Source organism: Lynx canadensis, chromosome D1 (genome assembly GCF_007474595.2).
Source record: "Lynx canadensis isolate LIC74 chromosome D1, mLynCan4.pri.v2, whole genome shotgun sequence".
NCBI lineage: Eukaryota > Metazoa > Chordata > Mammalia > Carnivora > Felidae > Lynx > Lynx canadensis.
This window is the reverse complement of record NC_044312.2, coordinates 22324993-22340581: the sequence shown is the minus strand read 5'-3', so window position 1 is coordinate 22340581 and position 15589 is coordinate 22324993. Positions and strand designations below refer to the sequence as shown.

General features: G+C 52.6%; 1 protein-coding gene across 5 annotated transcripts in view; it reads right to left on the bottom strand.

Annotated features, from left to right (window-relative positions):
* The window catches only part of PKNOX2 (PBX/knotted 1 homeobox 2), a 284066-nt gene that overhangs the window by 71793 nt on the left and 196684 nt on the right, over positions 1-15589 (bottom strand). For all 5 annotated transcript variants that reach the window (XM_030333207.1, XM_030333206.1, XM_030333201.1 and 2 more), the window contains one exon: positions 8125-8233. In XM_030333207.1, the coding sequence (XP_030189067.1) occupies positions 8125-8211 (87 nt within the window). In that variant the 5' untranslated portion in view covers positions 8212-8233. The remainder of the gene's footprint in view (positions 1-8124; positions 8234-15589) is intronic.

The following is a 15589-nucleotide window of genomic DNA, read 5'->3' as shown; positions in this document are numbered from 1 at the left end:
TCTGAGCCTTCCACCTGACCCGGGCAAGGTGGGAGTTGCCCATTCCCAGTACCTGCCCCACCAGGCCACAGAAGCACTGTGCTGTGGTGAGCCGGGGGGGCTGCACGCGCCTGGCCCACTAGGGGCCGCTGGGGCGCCAGCAGGGCTGGGCTGGGCTGGGCTTGCCCGGGAGCTGGCACTCTCTGCGGTGCCCGGGCAAGCTGGCAGGGCAGGATCTGGTTCCCTCACAACCAGGAGAGAGTCCAAGGACCTGGGAGGAGGTCAGGGCTTGAAGCTATTTGGTAAACATCGGATTTGGCCCCAATAGGTGGGAAGCAGCAGGGGGCAAGGCCAAAAAATGATGTTTTTGTGGGAAGGGCACAGCCCACAGGGTACTCCAGGCCCGGGCATGCTCGCTGACCCTGGTCTTGTCTCCAGTACAGCCCCCTTCCCTTACGCTGTACCCTGATCAGACCCTACCATGTAGGGTTGCCTGAACATGCCCGATGATTTACATCCTCATGCCTTTGCTCTCCCAGCTGCCTCAGCAGGAAATGTCCACGTTTCCCTGGCCTCCCTCCCAGCTATATGTAAACCTACCCCTCTTTCAGGACTCAGCTGGAGCATTAAGTCTCCCCAGAAGCCTTTCCAATACTCCACAGCCCCCGGACCTAGGTAGCCTGGACACTCGGCTCATCTGTGTATGCTTTGAACCTTAACGCCTGTAACACTTGGGGGCCCTTAATGGTCTGTCTTCCTGAGTGGACTGGTTTCCTAGCTCCCATTACCATGACTGGCTCCCAGTAGGCTCCCAGTGTGTTTGTTAAACGACTGAATGACAGACTGAGCGAGAGAATGAGTGCGAGGGAGGTGTTAAAAGGTTCAGGGTTGGCAAGGGCTCCTCTAAACGTCCCCTGACCCAGTCAGAACTGGGGGAGGGGGGGAGAAGGGAGGGGATGATCTGAAAGCAGACCCAGGCCAGACCAATTTAACTTGAAGGGGCTCCTGGAACAGCAGGCCTAGGTCACCTACATTCTGATCCCAGGGCCGACTGAATAGAACAAACCACAGAAAAATTGCCTCTGTGGTGTAAAATGAGGGGTCTTAGTTAATTCATTAGTTTTAAAAGGGTTTGTAGGCAGTGGTTTATAAAACGAGTCTTGTAAAATGTTCACTGGCCCTGTCTGCACTTCTGGGGTGTTACTGACATGTGGCTAATAGGAGGAAGGCTGTGAACTTAAATCTGAAAGGGCACTTGGGCACTTTCCTGGCAACTGTCTGCTCCCCACCCTTCCCATCCATCTCTGGAGAACCCTCACCTATATGACAGTCCCAAACCAGTGGTTTCCAGTATAGTTAGCTGGTATATCAGAATCTCAGTGTGTGTGTGCCTCTGTGTGCTAGGTATGTGCCTGTGTGTGTGTGTGTGTGTGTGTGTGCATTTGTGTGCAAGGGGGTGTGTTTACAGCTAGAAACAAATATTTGATATTCCTATCATATTCCTAATAAAAAGGAATTAAAGTTCAATGCAATCTTGGCTACTGAAAATGTACAGAAGAGAATGAGTGAAAAATCAATGTCAGGGTCATGGAGGAAAAGAGGCCAGGAAAGAGCACTCTGCTTTTCATGCCCACACTTTCACCAATCCTGTGAGGCAGGGAGGGCACAGTTATTCCCATTTTACCGATGCCGAAACCAAGGGCCAAAATGGACTATAAGCTCCATTAGGGCAGGAACTATTCATTTCGTATCTCCAGTATTTAGCACAAGTTCTGCAAGATCACAGGAAGCTCTCAGTATTTATTGAATGGATGTGTGGATGAAAGAAATCTTACTGAAATGACTGGCCTAAATGTGTGTAATTCACCAGCAGTGCAGCTGGGCCAAGGCCTAGGATTCCTGAATTTCTGCCACGTGGAGTCATCCCACTTCTCCAGACCACAAACTCCAGGGACAGTAAGCACCCCTGGGGCCTTGCTCACCCATCCCCCTCTCTCTAGGCAATGTAGACACCCCAGCTCCTAGAAAATCACACAGGAAAGGGAGGCAAAGTAAGTTCAAGTGCTCCTCAGGTCCGCTGCGGACTTTGATCACCTGTTCCCTGATTTATTTTAAGCTTTGTGTACTTGGGCCATTAACTATTTTTGTAGCTGTCTGGGGCACTCATCTCCTGCTTGGAGGTGAGAGGATAGACAATCAAATCTCTGTGCTTTTGGTAAATGTCAGAATTGAGGTATAAGTTCATCAAATAAAAAACCTACACAAGACCAGTGGAGCATTTCTTCACAAGCTTAGAAGTCCTATTGCATGCTTACCATCTCCTAAGTCGGGGACACAAAGGCCCGCCTGGTCAGACCTGTAGGCTGCTTTGCCTTTTCCACAATGAGGAATGAAGGTCTTGAGTGAGTTGGAGTTTGGGGACATGTCCGGTTTAAAAACATGGGTGGCCCAAGCAGGCCAGGGAGAGAGGTCACTGTGCACAAAGAGAAGAAAGACCCAGTAAAAAATAAAAAAGAAAGAGAAGAGTCCATTTTGATGAGTCAAAGCAAGGGAAGGCAGGTCACCCATATGGTCCCTGGGGTGTTGCCCCCAGGGGCAGAGGGAGCCGTCAATCACAACCACAGAAAAGGCTTAGGGGGACTTTCAAAGCTGCTGAATTAACTCTATTGCTGCAAAGTGAATGTGTTTCACAGGCAGCTGAGCAGAGGGCCCTGCAAGGCAGGGGGCTCCAGCCCTTAAAGAGATGAGAGGAATGGAAAGTGTGAAAACATCTGAACTTGTGCTGCCCGTCACAGCTGCATGGCCTGGATGGGGGCCATTCACAGCCAGGGGCCCCAGCCACCCCCTCTGCCTCCAGCTAATGAAACCAGCATGGGGATCCTAATGACTGATCAAAGCCCATCCAGCTTCCCCAGGATGTCAGCTCCCCTAGCTCTGCCCGGAGTAGGAACAGTAGGAACGGTGCTCTGAGAGGGAGGGAAAGAAGGTACCTGGGGGGGTGGGGGGGGGGGCAAGAGAGGCGGGTCTTGCCTGGCCTGGCCTTAGCCTTCCTCTTGAAGGAAAGGTGAGACAGCATCTTTCTGACCCCAGATCTCCACGCACAGTCTTCTGGGGCCTGAGCACCAGTCTCCTCACTCCGGGGACGGCAGGAGGATGGAAGGGGATGGAGGAACGCAGCTTATGCCAAAGGGTCCCAAGCACATGCTTGACTTCCTACTGAAATGAGCTTCCCATACTGGTCCTGATCGAAGAGTTCTGACTTGGCCTGCCTTGCCTCCCTCTGGTCACTAATCCCGGGTGAATGGCCAAAACATTTTTAATATCACCCATCATCAAGTCATGCTACCTACGTACCAGTTTGTTCCTAAAGTGCTAACTGAGTGCCCACATCCACAGGGGGCTGTGCCTAGTGGGACAGACTGGGACCTGCCAGGATGTCTGCTTTCTGGTCAAATGCTCATGTAGCCCGACACGCCGGGGACATGCAGACAGAGGAATACTGAACATTGAATACATACACAAATAGACCAGATAAAATATTTGTCTTGCCTATAAGCCAAGGGCAAAGATATTTGTGGAACGGTAGGTATGTGTCTGTGTTTGAGGAAGAGTAGGGGGAGGTTGCTGATAGCAGGGGTTGGTGTGTGTGGGTAAGGTGAGGGAGGGGAATCTACTCCTTTCACGGTTAAATCCAAATGGTTTCCTGAATTTGCCGATGGAACTGCAGAAGGGAGAATTTTGCTTGGTGTGGACATTGTGTGTGGAGTGTTACAGGAAGTAGAAGAACTTGAATGATGTTCAGAGGTGAAGACAGAATACGTGAATGAAGGGTATATGCCCAGAAGGAATGAGAAGGTGATTGTGTTACCTTGAAGATTCGGGGGTTGGGAGGGGGTGGGGGAGACTTGCTGGGAGGGGAGAAGAGTAGAGAACACAACTTTTAGAGTTCCATTCAGATTGGGGTGTGGGGTGGCAGTGGGTTGGGGCAGCGGGAGGAGGGGGTTGGGAAAGTCCAGGTGACAGATGGCCAGGCTGGCTGTTGCAGAGATGCAGAAGAGGGAAAAAGAGTGATGTAGGAATTAACAGCATGTACCGAACAGGGGGACCACACACCTAGCTCATAGCCACGTCTCCCTGGAGACAATGTTTTCATTAAACAATCATTGTAGAAATCCACAGTCCCCAGTGACTTGCCCCTACCTCTCAGGGCATAAAGTGAGGATCAAGGACTCAGGGACATGATGCTGGAATCGAAGTACTGTAGCTAGACAATAGAGGGCGCTGCGGCTCTAACAGAAGTTAAGCAGAAGCCACCAGAAGGAGGAAGCAGGCCACAGGAAGGGTTTCAGTGGGTTGTTGGTTTTGCATCTTTCAAACTTATGGTCTGCATTTAGTGCACAATAAACACAGAGTGACATCCTTACAAGTAAGCACAGTTTCCCCAGGATGGACTGAGACGGAACTACGGGGCCAGAAGCTGCTTGGCCATCATACCACTTGGCTTGTGCCCAGATAGCATGGGGCCATAACCATTAATGGTTCTCTCCTGAAATGGGAAGAAAAAAAAAAACCTCCCTCATTTTTAATAACTTTATTCCCCAAACTTCAAAAATGAAATTGCCAAGTTAAGAACTTGCCTTGAAAAAAAAATTCTAATTTATTATAAAGAAGGTCCGGGGCTTGGGAATTTTTTAATGCAGATTCCTAATTTTCCAAAGTGAGATTCTCCTGTGCATTTGAATAGATTATGCTCAGTATTGCTAGCCCTTAGCACAACGGGAACATTATTAAAACGATTGCGTGGGTCTCAGAGGAAGGGCTCTGCTTCTCGCTTCCTTTTTCATTTTGGGGACTTCGTATCAGAGACTGTCCATTTTTGCCTGTAGAAGAAACTGGGTTTCCAAGGAGGTGATAGAGAGATGTGCTCATCTGTCCAGGCCTTGAGGAAACAAGTCATACCAGGTCCAGAAGTAATGGGATGAGACCTAAAGGAATAGGAGGAAGTGGAGAGTCCCTTTCCAGAGAGCCCAATTTTGGAAGTGACTCCCCTGTGTGCCTGACCCATGTTCCTATTAGGCCTGTCTTTCCTGAGGACATTGAGTGTCAAAGAACAGTTGGTTCTCTAGGATAATGAGCTTTAGGAGGGCAGTGGAGCGGGGCGTCCCCTGAGGAGCTGGGCTCAGCCTCTTGACAGCACAAAGGGAAGACAGTAGGAGGATCAGAGCAAGTTCCCCAGCAGAAGACTCACACTGAAGACATTCCTATGTGGGAGTCACTTCCAGAAGCCCCCAGAGAGTGTGGAGAAGGGACCCCCCCCCCGCCCCACCTCCCAAAGCCAACTGACATGAAAGTCTAGCTCTCTCTGGAGAGAAGTGCCTTTCCCTGTGAGTCAGAGGTCTTTGTCCCGGGGGTCTCATTCACCTCCTCCATCCCATCCATTCCATCTCTGCCCTGACTACTCCCACTCCCCAGTGGACTAGCTAAGGCCATAAGGACCCCAGACTTCGGCTTGGTCACTTTACCATGGACACTGACACTTCCGGTCAGACACTTCTTTCCTGGACCTTGCTTGGGATTACAAATAGATGTGTGGCTTCCTCAGAGCAACGTATTCCTTTGCTGTAACTATATATTCAATGGCGAAGTTCTGGTGGCTCCTCAGAGAGGAGAGCCTTGGGACAGTCCGCACACAGGGCTTCTACTCTGAGGCTCTAGACGGGGAGCTGAAGCCTCTGTTCCTCCCTCAAAAGGCTGCTCAATGGTGGCTTCCGGGGGGCCGAGTGCCTAGGAGCTGCAGCCCCACATCGATCACCTCCCCCAGCAGCTGGGATGTATTAGTTCTCGACTGTGTGCTGAGAGTTAAATCAGGCTCCTGTTCTTTTTTTTTTTTTTTTTTAAATTTTTTTTTTTTTTTCAACGTTTATTTATTTTTGGGACAGAGAGAGACAGAGCATGAACGGGCGAGGGGCAGAGAGAGAGGGAGACACAGAACCGGAAACAGGCTCCAGGCTCCGAGCCATCAGCCCAGAGCCCGACGCGGGGCTCGAACTCGCGGACCGCGAGGTCGTGACCTGGCGGAAGTCGGACGCTTAACCGACTGCGCCACCCAGGCGCCCCCAGGCTCCTGTTCTTAACTACACCTGGATCAGCATGCTTAGACAACATGGGTCCTGCTGCTGCTCTCTGGCTAATCCGCACCAAACCCAAACTTCTCCCAGCTGCCCCTGCAGGCGTGGGGTGGGCGGGAGGGAGGCAGCAGCCACAAGCTATGCCAGTTCAGTGCTCTCTGAGCTCTTGGCCCTGCGTCGTCTGTCCCTGAGCCTTGTGTACGCAGTCCTCTGCACCCACCACTGGCTAAATACAGGAAGTGGCCCGTGTCCGCTCCCCGTTTCTACTGTGGAGCTAGGAGAGCAGTATCCAACGACAAAAGAAACAGAGCCAAAGTTCCTGCCCCTTCATCAGTGCCCCAGGGATCCCCAACACTGCCTGAGCAGACGAGAGGATGCGGTCTGTGTCCACTGAGGGAGAATGAGGCTCGTCCCCCATTATGACCCCTAGGTGCTGGGTCCCTACAGCCCAGGCCTCCTGTACTTCATTCTGACTATGGAGGGGAAGGCTGGACATAGTGTCACACACCTGGAAGTTTTCAAATAGAGGACCATGTAAATGCCAAGTCCGAGCCTACGGTCATTCGTGGAAAGCTAATGACATGGGCAGAGGGTTTGCTGCATATGAGGCTAGGCTGGGGAGAGCCCAGGAAGGAGCACGGCGTTGACATGTTAGAACAGGGATGGGGACAAAAGGACGTGTGCTCAAAGGTCTGGGAACGACGAGTGCTTTTGGATTTTCAAGGCGGAGAGGAGTCAGTGGCGGTCCACACGCTGGATATTCTGTAATGTGGTGATTTCCTGGGGCAAGAGGGGGTGACAGGGATGGACTGAGCAGCCATTATATGCTCACACTAGGCTGGGGGTGTCAGGGTCATAGGACCTAATGTGAGCAAAGGCCTGCCCCCCTGCATCTGCCCCTTAATATCCTTTTCACACTGCACAGATCTTCCACGTGGGCCCTCAAAACGGCCGTGTGTGAAATGCTAAGGAGCAAGGGACATCAGACAGAGCAAAGACCAGCTGCTGGGTCAAGCATGAGAAGGACTGCCTGGCACACAGTAGGCTCTCACTGCCTGTTTGTTGAATGATGAATGAATGTTCTAGCTGGCCACATTTCATATTACAGATATTCAATAAACACCAAATGAACTAATACTGACTTGAGGGACCAAGGTAGAGAAAATAGGAGAAAGTGAAGGTAAGGGTCAGAGAATGGAGGCGTCTGTGACAGCCCAGCACGTAACTAACTCAGAGTCTCCAGAAAACCATGTGTGGAGAAAGGTGCGCACAGGGGAAGCACGGATCTGAAGTGTCAGTCTAAAGGACTGGGGGAGCCCAACTCACAAAAGCTGGGCCAGTCCTCTAGAAGGAGGAGAGGAGACAACAGGAAGACAGCACAAAGATGCCGCCTTCTCAAGAGATGCAACCAGGATGGAGTCTCAGAAGAACTTGGGGGCTGCTGTGTCTGAGCTGGGGGGTGGAAACTGGGAACCAGGAGGAAATGGCTGGAGAGTGTAGAGATACAGTCCTGGCCTTTTTCTAGAAAGAAGCAGACAGAATCTTGAACAGAAGGGCGATTCCTGGAATGGGCAGGCAGAGAAGGGCTCCAGTGATAAGGGCTCCAGTGACCAGTTAAGGGGGGATCTGGTGCAAAGGAACCTCTAAGAAGTTTCCCCAGATACTCAAACGCAGAAGCGATTCACCGGCATCTGGATCTGAGGGAGGGGTTCCGTGCATTTGTCTGATATCTGCTCTGAGTGGGGAGCAGGGTGGGCGGTGGGGGCAAGACCATGACTGGGTGCCCCAGACAAGGGTCCCAGATGCTGGTGACAGAGCTACTCAAGTCGGATCTGAACCTGGTTTTGTCAGATGCAATGACGTGACCTCCAGGGGTGTGTGTTTGCCGGCTCTCCAGAGTGGGGCGGGGGAAAGAACCCAGAGTGGCCAGGATACAGCTGAGGGAGGCCCAGCTCTTTCCCGCCCGGGGGAAGGCCACCGCACCCCCTTCCCCGTCATCTGGTCAGTCGACACTCACCTGCGGGCTGTCCTGGTAGGGTGGGGGAGGGACATTCTGCGTGGCCATCATCGTCAGAGCGGGGGCTGGGGAGGCATGTTGCATCATGGGATTGATTCACATCGAGGATCTGTGGCAGGAGAAAGGGGGCCGCACCGTTAATACGCTGAGCGCAGGGAGCCCTGGGGACCGGCCGGCTCGACATTTCCTCAGGCTGGGCCACCTGGACTGACGGGATATACAGCAAAGGCTGGAGGCCCTTTAGGGGAACAAATGAGAACTAGGGGGAGAGGCCTGGGTGGGGAGGGGCTTGCTGTGCTATTTTGACTTGAAAGAAACGATATTCAAATCGCACGTGAAACAACCTGTGCAACCGCAACCATGCTTTGTTCAGCATCAGCTGGGTCCTGGCGGAGGTGGGGGAAGGGGTTGGGCTTGGCCGGTGGCAGCACAGGGCACTGGCGGCCATTCGGGTATCCCACAGGGCACGGGCGCTGTCCCTTCCCCAGGCTTCTGGAGCAGCCACCTGCGCTCCCAGGGGCAGGAGGCCTCACGCCCTTCCACTTCCACCCCACCTCCCCGCCCCAGGGTCTGCGAGCACGGACTAACCCCTCCCAGGTGTGCTCGCCACGCCCCCTAGCGGCCGAAGAGAGAGGTGGGGCGCAGGTCGGCTCCTCTGACTGGAGGGTGGAGCCAGCAGCAGGGGGTGACCCGTTGGAGCTCTGCAGGGAAGGGAAAGAGGCAGGGGAACATCTGAGATCCCGGGTGAGCGCCCCGTCACTTGCCGAAATTTTCTAGGTGTGTGCTTGTGACTATGGACATATGGATGTCTCTGCAACATTCTATTAAGTAAGACCAAGTAGCCTTGGTTCAGTATAGCGTCACAGGCATCGGGGGCCAGAAGAGCAGTCAGAGCCAAGTCCATGCCCTCCTTATAGAGGAGGAGACAGAGGCCAAGAGGAATAATGGTGTGTGTGTGTGTGTGTGTGTGTGTGTGTGTGCAGTGAAGCAGGGATTGGACCAAAATCTCCAGGTTTCCTGTTCCCTGTGTCCTCCACTGTACTACCCCCTTCCCATCACCAGTAAGTGAGCTGCCCCTGCTGGACCTCAAGGTTACTTCTTGAACTAGAATGTAGTGCTGTAAGTGGAGACAGCCTGGAAATACCACCCAAGGAAACAGAATGCCCGGAAAGCTGTTTAGCTACAGTAGATGCCCTGAAATATTTAGCGCTGGAAAGCAGCGGCTACTTGCCTGATGCAGGCCTGTCCACCGTGGGGCCTGGAAACTCCTAAGAACCTCTGTGGGGCAAGGGACCTGTCCTTCTCCCGGGCTGGAGGGTGCTAATGAGCTAGAAACATTTGTGACACAGACTCAGACCCTTCCTCCCCTCTCCTTGAGGGCCCTCAGGGGCCCCACCCTCTTCCCACGGATGCCCTCCCACACCTGTCTTAGAGGTCTTCTGAAATCTTCACATACCTGAATTCTGTGGGAACTTGAGGGTGTTTTGGAGTTGCCTAAGGGAAGGGGGCTGGTCTCCAGGACCCTGTGGGGTGTGTGTGTGTGTGTGTGTGTGTGTGTGTGTGTGAGAGAGAGAGAGAGAGAGAGAGAGAGAGAGAGAGAGAGAGAGAAAATGTGTGGGTGTTGTTTTGGTTATTTTTCAGGAAGAGGAGAAAATAGAAAGCCCGGCCTGAACTGAGTCTCTGAAGCACCAGGCATGCTTTGACCTTAAGTGCGCAATGCACTGGAAATTTAGGTGCTCATTCAAGGACTATTTATCAAGTGTCAACTACATGCAAAGGACTGAGCCAGGAGGTGTGGTTGAATAAATGACAGGAGGCAAGATCTCTCCGAGGAGTGTTATCAGTCGGGGAGGTGATGGTCCAGCGGGCAAGAGGAAAATGAAATGGAGGTTCCAGAGGAGACAGTGTAGGAAGAGAGGACTTTTTCTGTGACTGCAGGGGATTCCACGTGGCCTCACTGCTACCCACACCTCACCTACCCTGGCCTTACTTCAGATGATGGGCCACTGGGATATCTGTGCAATAAAAACACTCAGGGTCTCCCCATCTCTCTCTCTCTCTCTCTCTCTCTCTCTCTCTCTCTCTCTCTCTCTCTCACACACACACACACACACACACACACACACACACGGCACCCAGATCATTCTTTATTTTCACAGAATCTCAGAAATGAGCCCTCAGGAGCCCATCACTTCAGGACTGGGAGAACCGATGCCTGTTTTCATGGCTGGGTCTTTGGGTGGCAATAAACATCCAAGGAAGGCAAGAGCAGAGTGAAAAGGGTTCCCGAGGAAAAAAGAGGATAGAGACTCCTTGTGATGTCAGAAGAAACGTCCAGAATTAAGACTTTTGAGATATTGAAATGGGTGTGGAATCTCTCTTTTGGACCTAGAGGGACAAAAGGAAATAGGGATATTTCAGGGGTGTGTTAGGCTCAGCCTTTCCTGGAACTCTGGAAGATGAGGAAACTTTGGTTGGGGCCTCAGGACCTGCCTTGAGGACCTCTTCCAAAGAGTGCCAATCCTTGGCCCCCGGAAAAGCAAACCACTGTGGGGCTGTAGTGCCAGCAGCCCCCAGAAGAGGGAGCCTGGGGGCAGAGTCTGGGGTGGGAGCTCCCTCTAGGCGGTTTTCTCCCCTCTTAGGGGCAACTAGTTCCCTTTAACCTCAGGTTTGGGTCTTGGGGTAACCTAATTCCACGGATGAGAAAGTGAGTTAAAGGCAAAGCAGAGGACGCTCAATGAGGAGGATTGGGGCTAAATAGAGTCTTTAATCTGCATTCTTTTGTTCACTGTCCAATGAATGGGAGGTGGGGGCACTTTAGAGTTGCTGTCCCTAGAAATATTTGCAAGGAGAGATGGTGAAAAGCGGTCTGCACCCAGAAACAACCACGGCTGCCAAGGCTGAGGGGAGATTTTTCAGTCTGGAGTCTGTCAGGCTGTGAGCAGGGGCCAGACCTGCCTCACCAGAGGACACAAGAACAATTTTCTGAGGCCCCAGATGGCCTTTGCCCCTCCTCTCCCCCTCTCTGGGGTCACCACAGGCCACTAGGCCACTAACCCATTGCCCTCTGGGGGCTTCTCCTGCCAGAGAACAGGAGGCCTTTTCATCAGGGGCTTAAGTTTCGTTGGTTCTGTGCTCACTCAGGCACAGAAGCCTCTGGTAACAAGACACTGGGGGAGACCCCACGCCCATCTCGGGAAGCTTGCTCTTTTCTTCACACCACTCCACATGCATATGCACTCCCCCCCTCCCCGCATTGGTCCTTGGGAAACCCCGCTGGTTTGGGGGGCTGAGGGGCCATTTGGAACCACCCTGGAAAGGAACATGGGAATCCGACTTCTCTTGTTCTGAAACTGGACCCAGTGAGACTCCACAGCTGGGTGCGGGCTGCTCATTAAGCAATAGCCGGGTGCCCGGCCCTTTTTGAACTTTCTTTGGGGATTTGGAAAGGGTTCTAGCATTTGTCAGTGGGCCGGAGAGGCTGCTCCGCCCTGTCCAGAGGCCTCAGCACTCTGTTACCAGACACCAGGGCACTCGAGGGAGCACAGCCAAGATTGCAAAATGGAGGACACCGAGCACTGATTTACCACAGAGAAATATGCCATCGAAGAGAGGCTCATGTCAAAAGATTGTTCTTAGTGCTGAAAACCTTTATTATATGACAGCCAATGGCGGGGGGGGGGGGGGGAGAACCCTGATGCAACATTCAACCCCACAATGATATCCAAGAAGAAATAATTTGTGTCACTGATATTATCAAAAGGAGCTAACACTGCCATTTTACAGAGCTCAGGAGCTGAGGAAGGCCATGTTGCATGGGTTGTGGGTGGCTGAGGGGGCACACAAAGATACCCCTTTAGGAAGTAGGAATGGGCAGCCCTAGAGCATCCACTCCCTCTGTCTCCTCAACTCTTGCTTCCCCCCTGCCCTGCAAGGTGAGGCCCTGGGTCTGTAGCCCAAACTCCAGTGTGTTGACAAACAGGCTTAGAAAAAAAATAGCAAGCTCGTTAGGAAGGAGCTCATTAGGACTTGTTGACATGAAACCCATTAGACCAATTAACATTCCATTAACGGCCTGGGGCACCAAGGGGTTAATGCTGCCCGGCAGTAATTGGGCTAGGGTGCCGGGGTTGGGGGCTCAGGGCCTTAAGGATGAGAAACAAAGTCTAATTGGGAACTCTCTGGCCAGCTGGCCCAACAGCATTTGTGCTTGCCCTCTGACCCTAGCTGAGACTACAGTGTATCCGGTAGGAGGGGGGACAGGACCAGCTTCCCTCCGGCTCCTCACTGTCGCACCTCATTGCCCCAGACGGCAGACTGGGTGGATGCTTGGCACAGGACATGGTGTGGATGTATTTCTACCCTCTGGACTCTGATAGTCCTGTTTATTTCATCCATCTCTGCCCCCACCCCCGTCTGGTCCAGTTTCTCTCTTAGTGTCCAGGGAAGAAAGTCCCCGCTCCTCTCCCCAGTTATTCGCGGCCCAGTCTTACAAAAGTTCTTTGGAGAAGCTAGAATCCTTGAGGCCCCAGAATCTGATTCATCTGAAGAGTGTTGTAGTTTAGGGCAGAGGGGTGATGGGAGGGAGCATGGACCCTGGGTTTTCCCTCCCTCTCTCCCCCTCCCTCCCTCCCTTCCTTCCCTTCTTCCCTCCCTTCCTTCCTAAGACACACTGCTGAGGGGCTCCTGGAAGCTCTTCTCCTCTGTCCTCTGACACACACCAGCAGTATTTTCATTATTTTCCTTGCCTTACACGAAGAGGCTGTGGAAGTCCTGCCCCCTGCCTGGGCCTCAATTTCTTCTTTTGCAAATTCCCATGAATTTGCCCATGACCCTGCCTGTGCTTAGGGTCAACAGGTCTGGATTCCTTATCTAGCTCTGCCACTTATCTGTGGCTAGTACAAGCCTCTTTCCCCTCTCGGACTGCAAACTGGGGGGTTTCACCAGAATAGTCTGAAAATCTTTGCCCATCATTAGCCCTCAACACAAGCTTTGTTGAGGGGATGGAAATAGTTGGGTTGTAGTTTCATTCCAAAGGCTAGCCAAGCTGGAGCCTTCTCTACCTCACTTCCCATTTGAGAGGGAGGGAGGAGAACCCTGAGGCCAGAGAGCCAGGAGCTCTCCTCAGCACCCCCTGCCCAGAAGCCCCCAGGTGGTTCCCAATCCCCCCCTTCTCCTCCGCCACCCCAAGCCGGCCCCTCTGAGCGGCTGCCTAGGCCTGGGTTCTGACGTCTAGACAGATTTGCAGGAGGCTGAAATAACAGAGTGAACTCAGCAGGAGGGACCAAAAGGCTGCATTAGTAACCTGGCTGGCTGCAACTTCTCCCTCAGGAGCAGCCGCCTCAACCCTGGCGCAATCCCGTTTATTTTCCTTCAGCCTAGAGCCGCCTCCAAAATGATAGTCTCTGGCCCAGCTCCCTTCCCAGGAGCTGCCTGTAGGTGGCACCTCGGAGCCCCACTTTAATTGCATTATATAATATAACCTGTTTACTAAATCATGTAATCAGTCGCCTTAGGATTTACAGCTTCGGATGTGTATAGAGAATTGGACTTTGAGTCAAATTTAAAAACAAATAAAAATGAGAGGCAGCTGTTGCTGATAGTGTGATATTCATCTTTTGGAAACAAATTCACCCCACTGCTATAAATTATGCTTGGAAAAAAAGTGTTGTTGGTGGGAAGGAGTTGGCTAGGTCTCCTGTGCTGGCAACTCAGAGCGATGAATCTTGAAATAACGGTGTCAACCTGTCACTGATTTCATGTGACTCTGTGGATTTATCTAAAGAAATGCAGGGGCGCGCGCACACACACAGACACACACACACACACCCCAGATTTCTTTGCAAAACCCTGGAAGGGCTAGAAATCTGAAGCACGATGGTCACTGTGCCCGGTTTATGGAGTCAGCGGTGGGCAGTGACAGGGCAGGACCAGTGCAGGAATGGTGGAGAAGACAGAGGTGGGAGGGAGGATGTACCTGTGGGCTGTGAAGCTGTAAAATCTGAGAAGGTCTGGTTGAGAAGGTCACTGTTTGCAAGCGAGGGAGAAGTGAAGGGCCTTTGAGGAATGAAGGGGAAGGGGCCAGCCCCCCAGGAGCCCACCAAATGCTGGACCAGGTGCTGTAGGAACTGGGTGGTAGGTAGCACAGGGGCCGGAGGATTCAGGCGACAGGAATGCCGTGCCTGGTGGACGTTGTTTTGCCCCCGTCTTTCTGACCGTGGGTGCTGGGGGCAAATGGAAGTCCTCCAGTGTGCTAAGAGCAGAGCAGGTCCAGAGTGGGGTGTGGGATACTGGAAAGTAGTTGTGTCTCTGTTACTGAAGGCCAGACAGGCAGGAGGGGAATCAAGCAGGCTTTGCACTCGGGATCAGACCCCTGCTCACTACTGTCCTGAAGGATGGCTGACTGAAGCTCCAGAATGAGCCACCGCTCCACCATGACCCAGGTCCCCAGGGATACTGCACCTGGCATGGAGCCCAAGTCATTGCAGAATGCCCTAGCCAGCAAGGCCACTTCCCTGGTGCCCCTCTGCTTCCTGCTTGGTTCCTGGGACCCTCGATAGGAAAGAATTCTCTAGTGACTTCAGCAAGACAGCAGGCAACTCAGACCCCTCAGCCACCAGAGCTCTTTGAACTAATTATCATTTGCTACCTTTCTGGGAAGCCCACTTGGGTGGTGGTACCAGGTCATGCCCTATTATTATGATGCTGGTCTCCAGGGAACAGAGTGGAGACAGAGCAGAAGCCAGAGTGAGCTTTAACTAGTACTGCTGGCTTCTGACTCCCTGGGAGATGTGAAAATGTCTCTCTCTCCCCACTTTTCTCTCCTCCTTCAGCCCTTAACTGCCACATGGGGCAAATGGTCTTTGGAAGGGGTAAGAGCCTTCTGTGAAATCAGAGAAGGCAGGGACCCTTCTGCTCCCCTATACCAGGAGTATAGTCTCTTCCAGACGGCTGTGGTCCTCCTTCCAAGGGCCTCCACTCCTCTCCACTCCCCGCTCCTGAAGCCATTTTGTGGTTTGGTCTTTATCCTGAATAGCAGTATGTCTTCCGTGTGTGTGGCTGGGTCAGCAGGTCATTTGTGCACTCACTGACCCAAGCCTAGAGACCCCATTCTAGGAGGAGAGGTTTTGTTTTGTTTCTGTTTTTGTTTTTGTTTTAATCCACACTGGATCCCTCTGTGCACTCAGTTTAGTGATGGGACGCTCAGTGGTCATGGAAGGCAGAGGATTCGACTCCGCCCTGGGTGTGAGTGGGGCTGCTGGCAATCAAAGACCCACATCACCCCCTGACCAGCTTTCCCAGACACGAGCCCCCATCTTGACCTATTGCTTCCTGCCATGCCTCTCTGACACATGAGGTTCTGAGCACATCAGGGCCCAGACTCTGGGCACATCAGGGCTGCTGCTTTGTCCCTCGACTCCCCCAGTTTAGCTGTTTTTCAATTTGTCTTCAAACACATGGACCA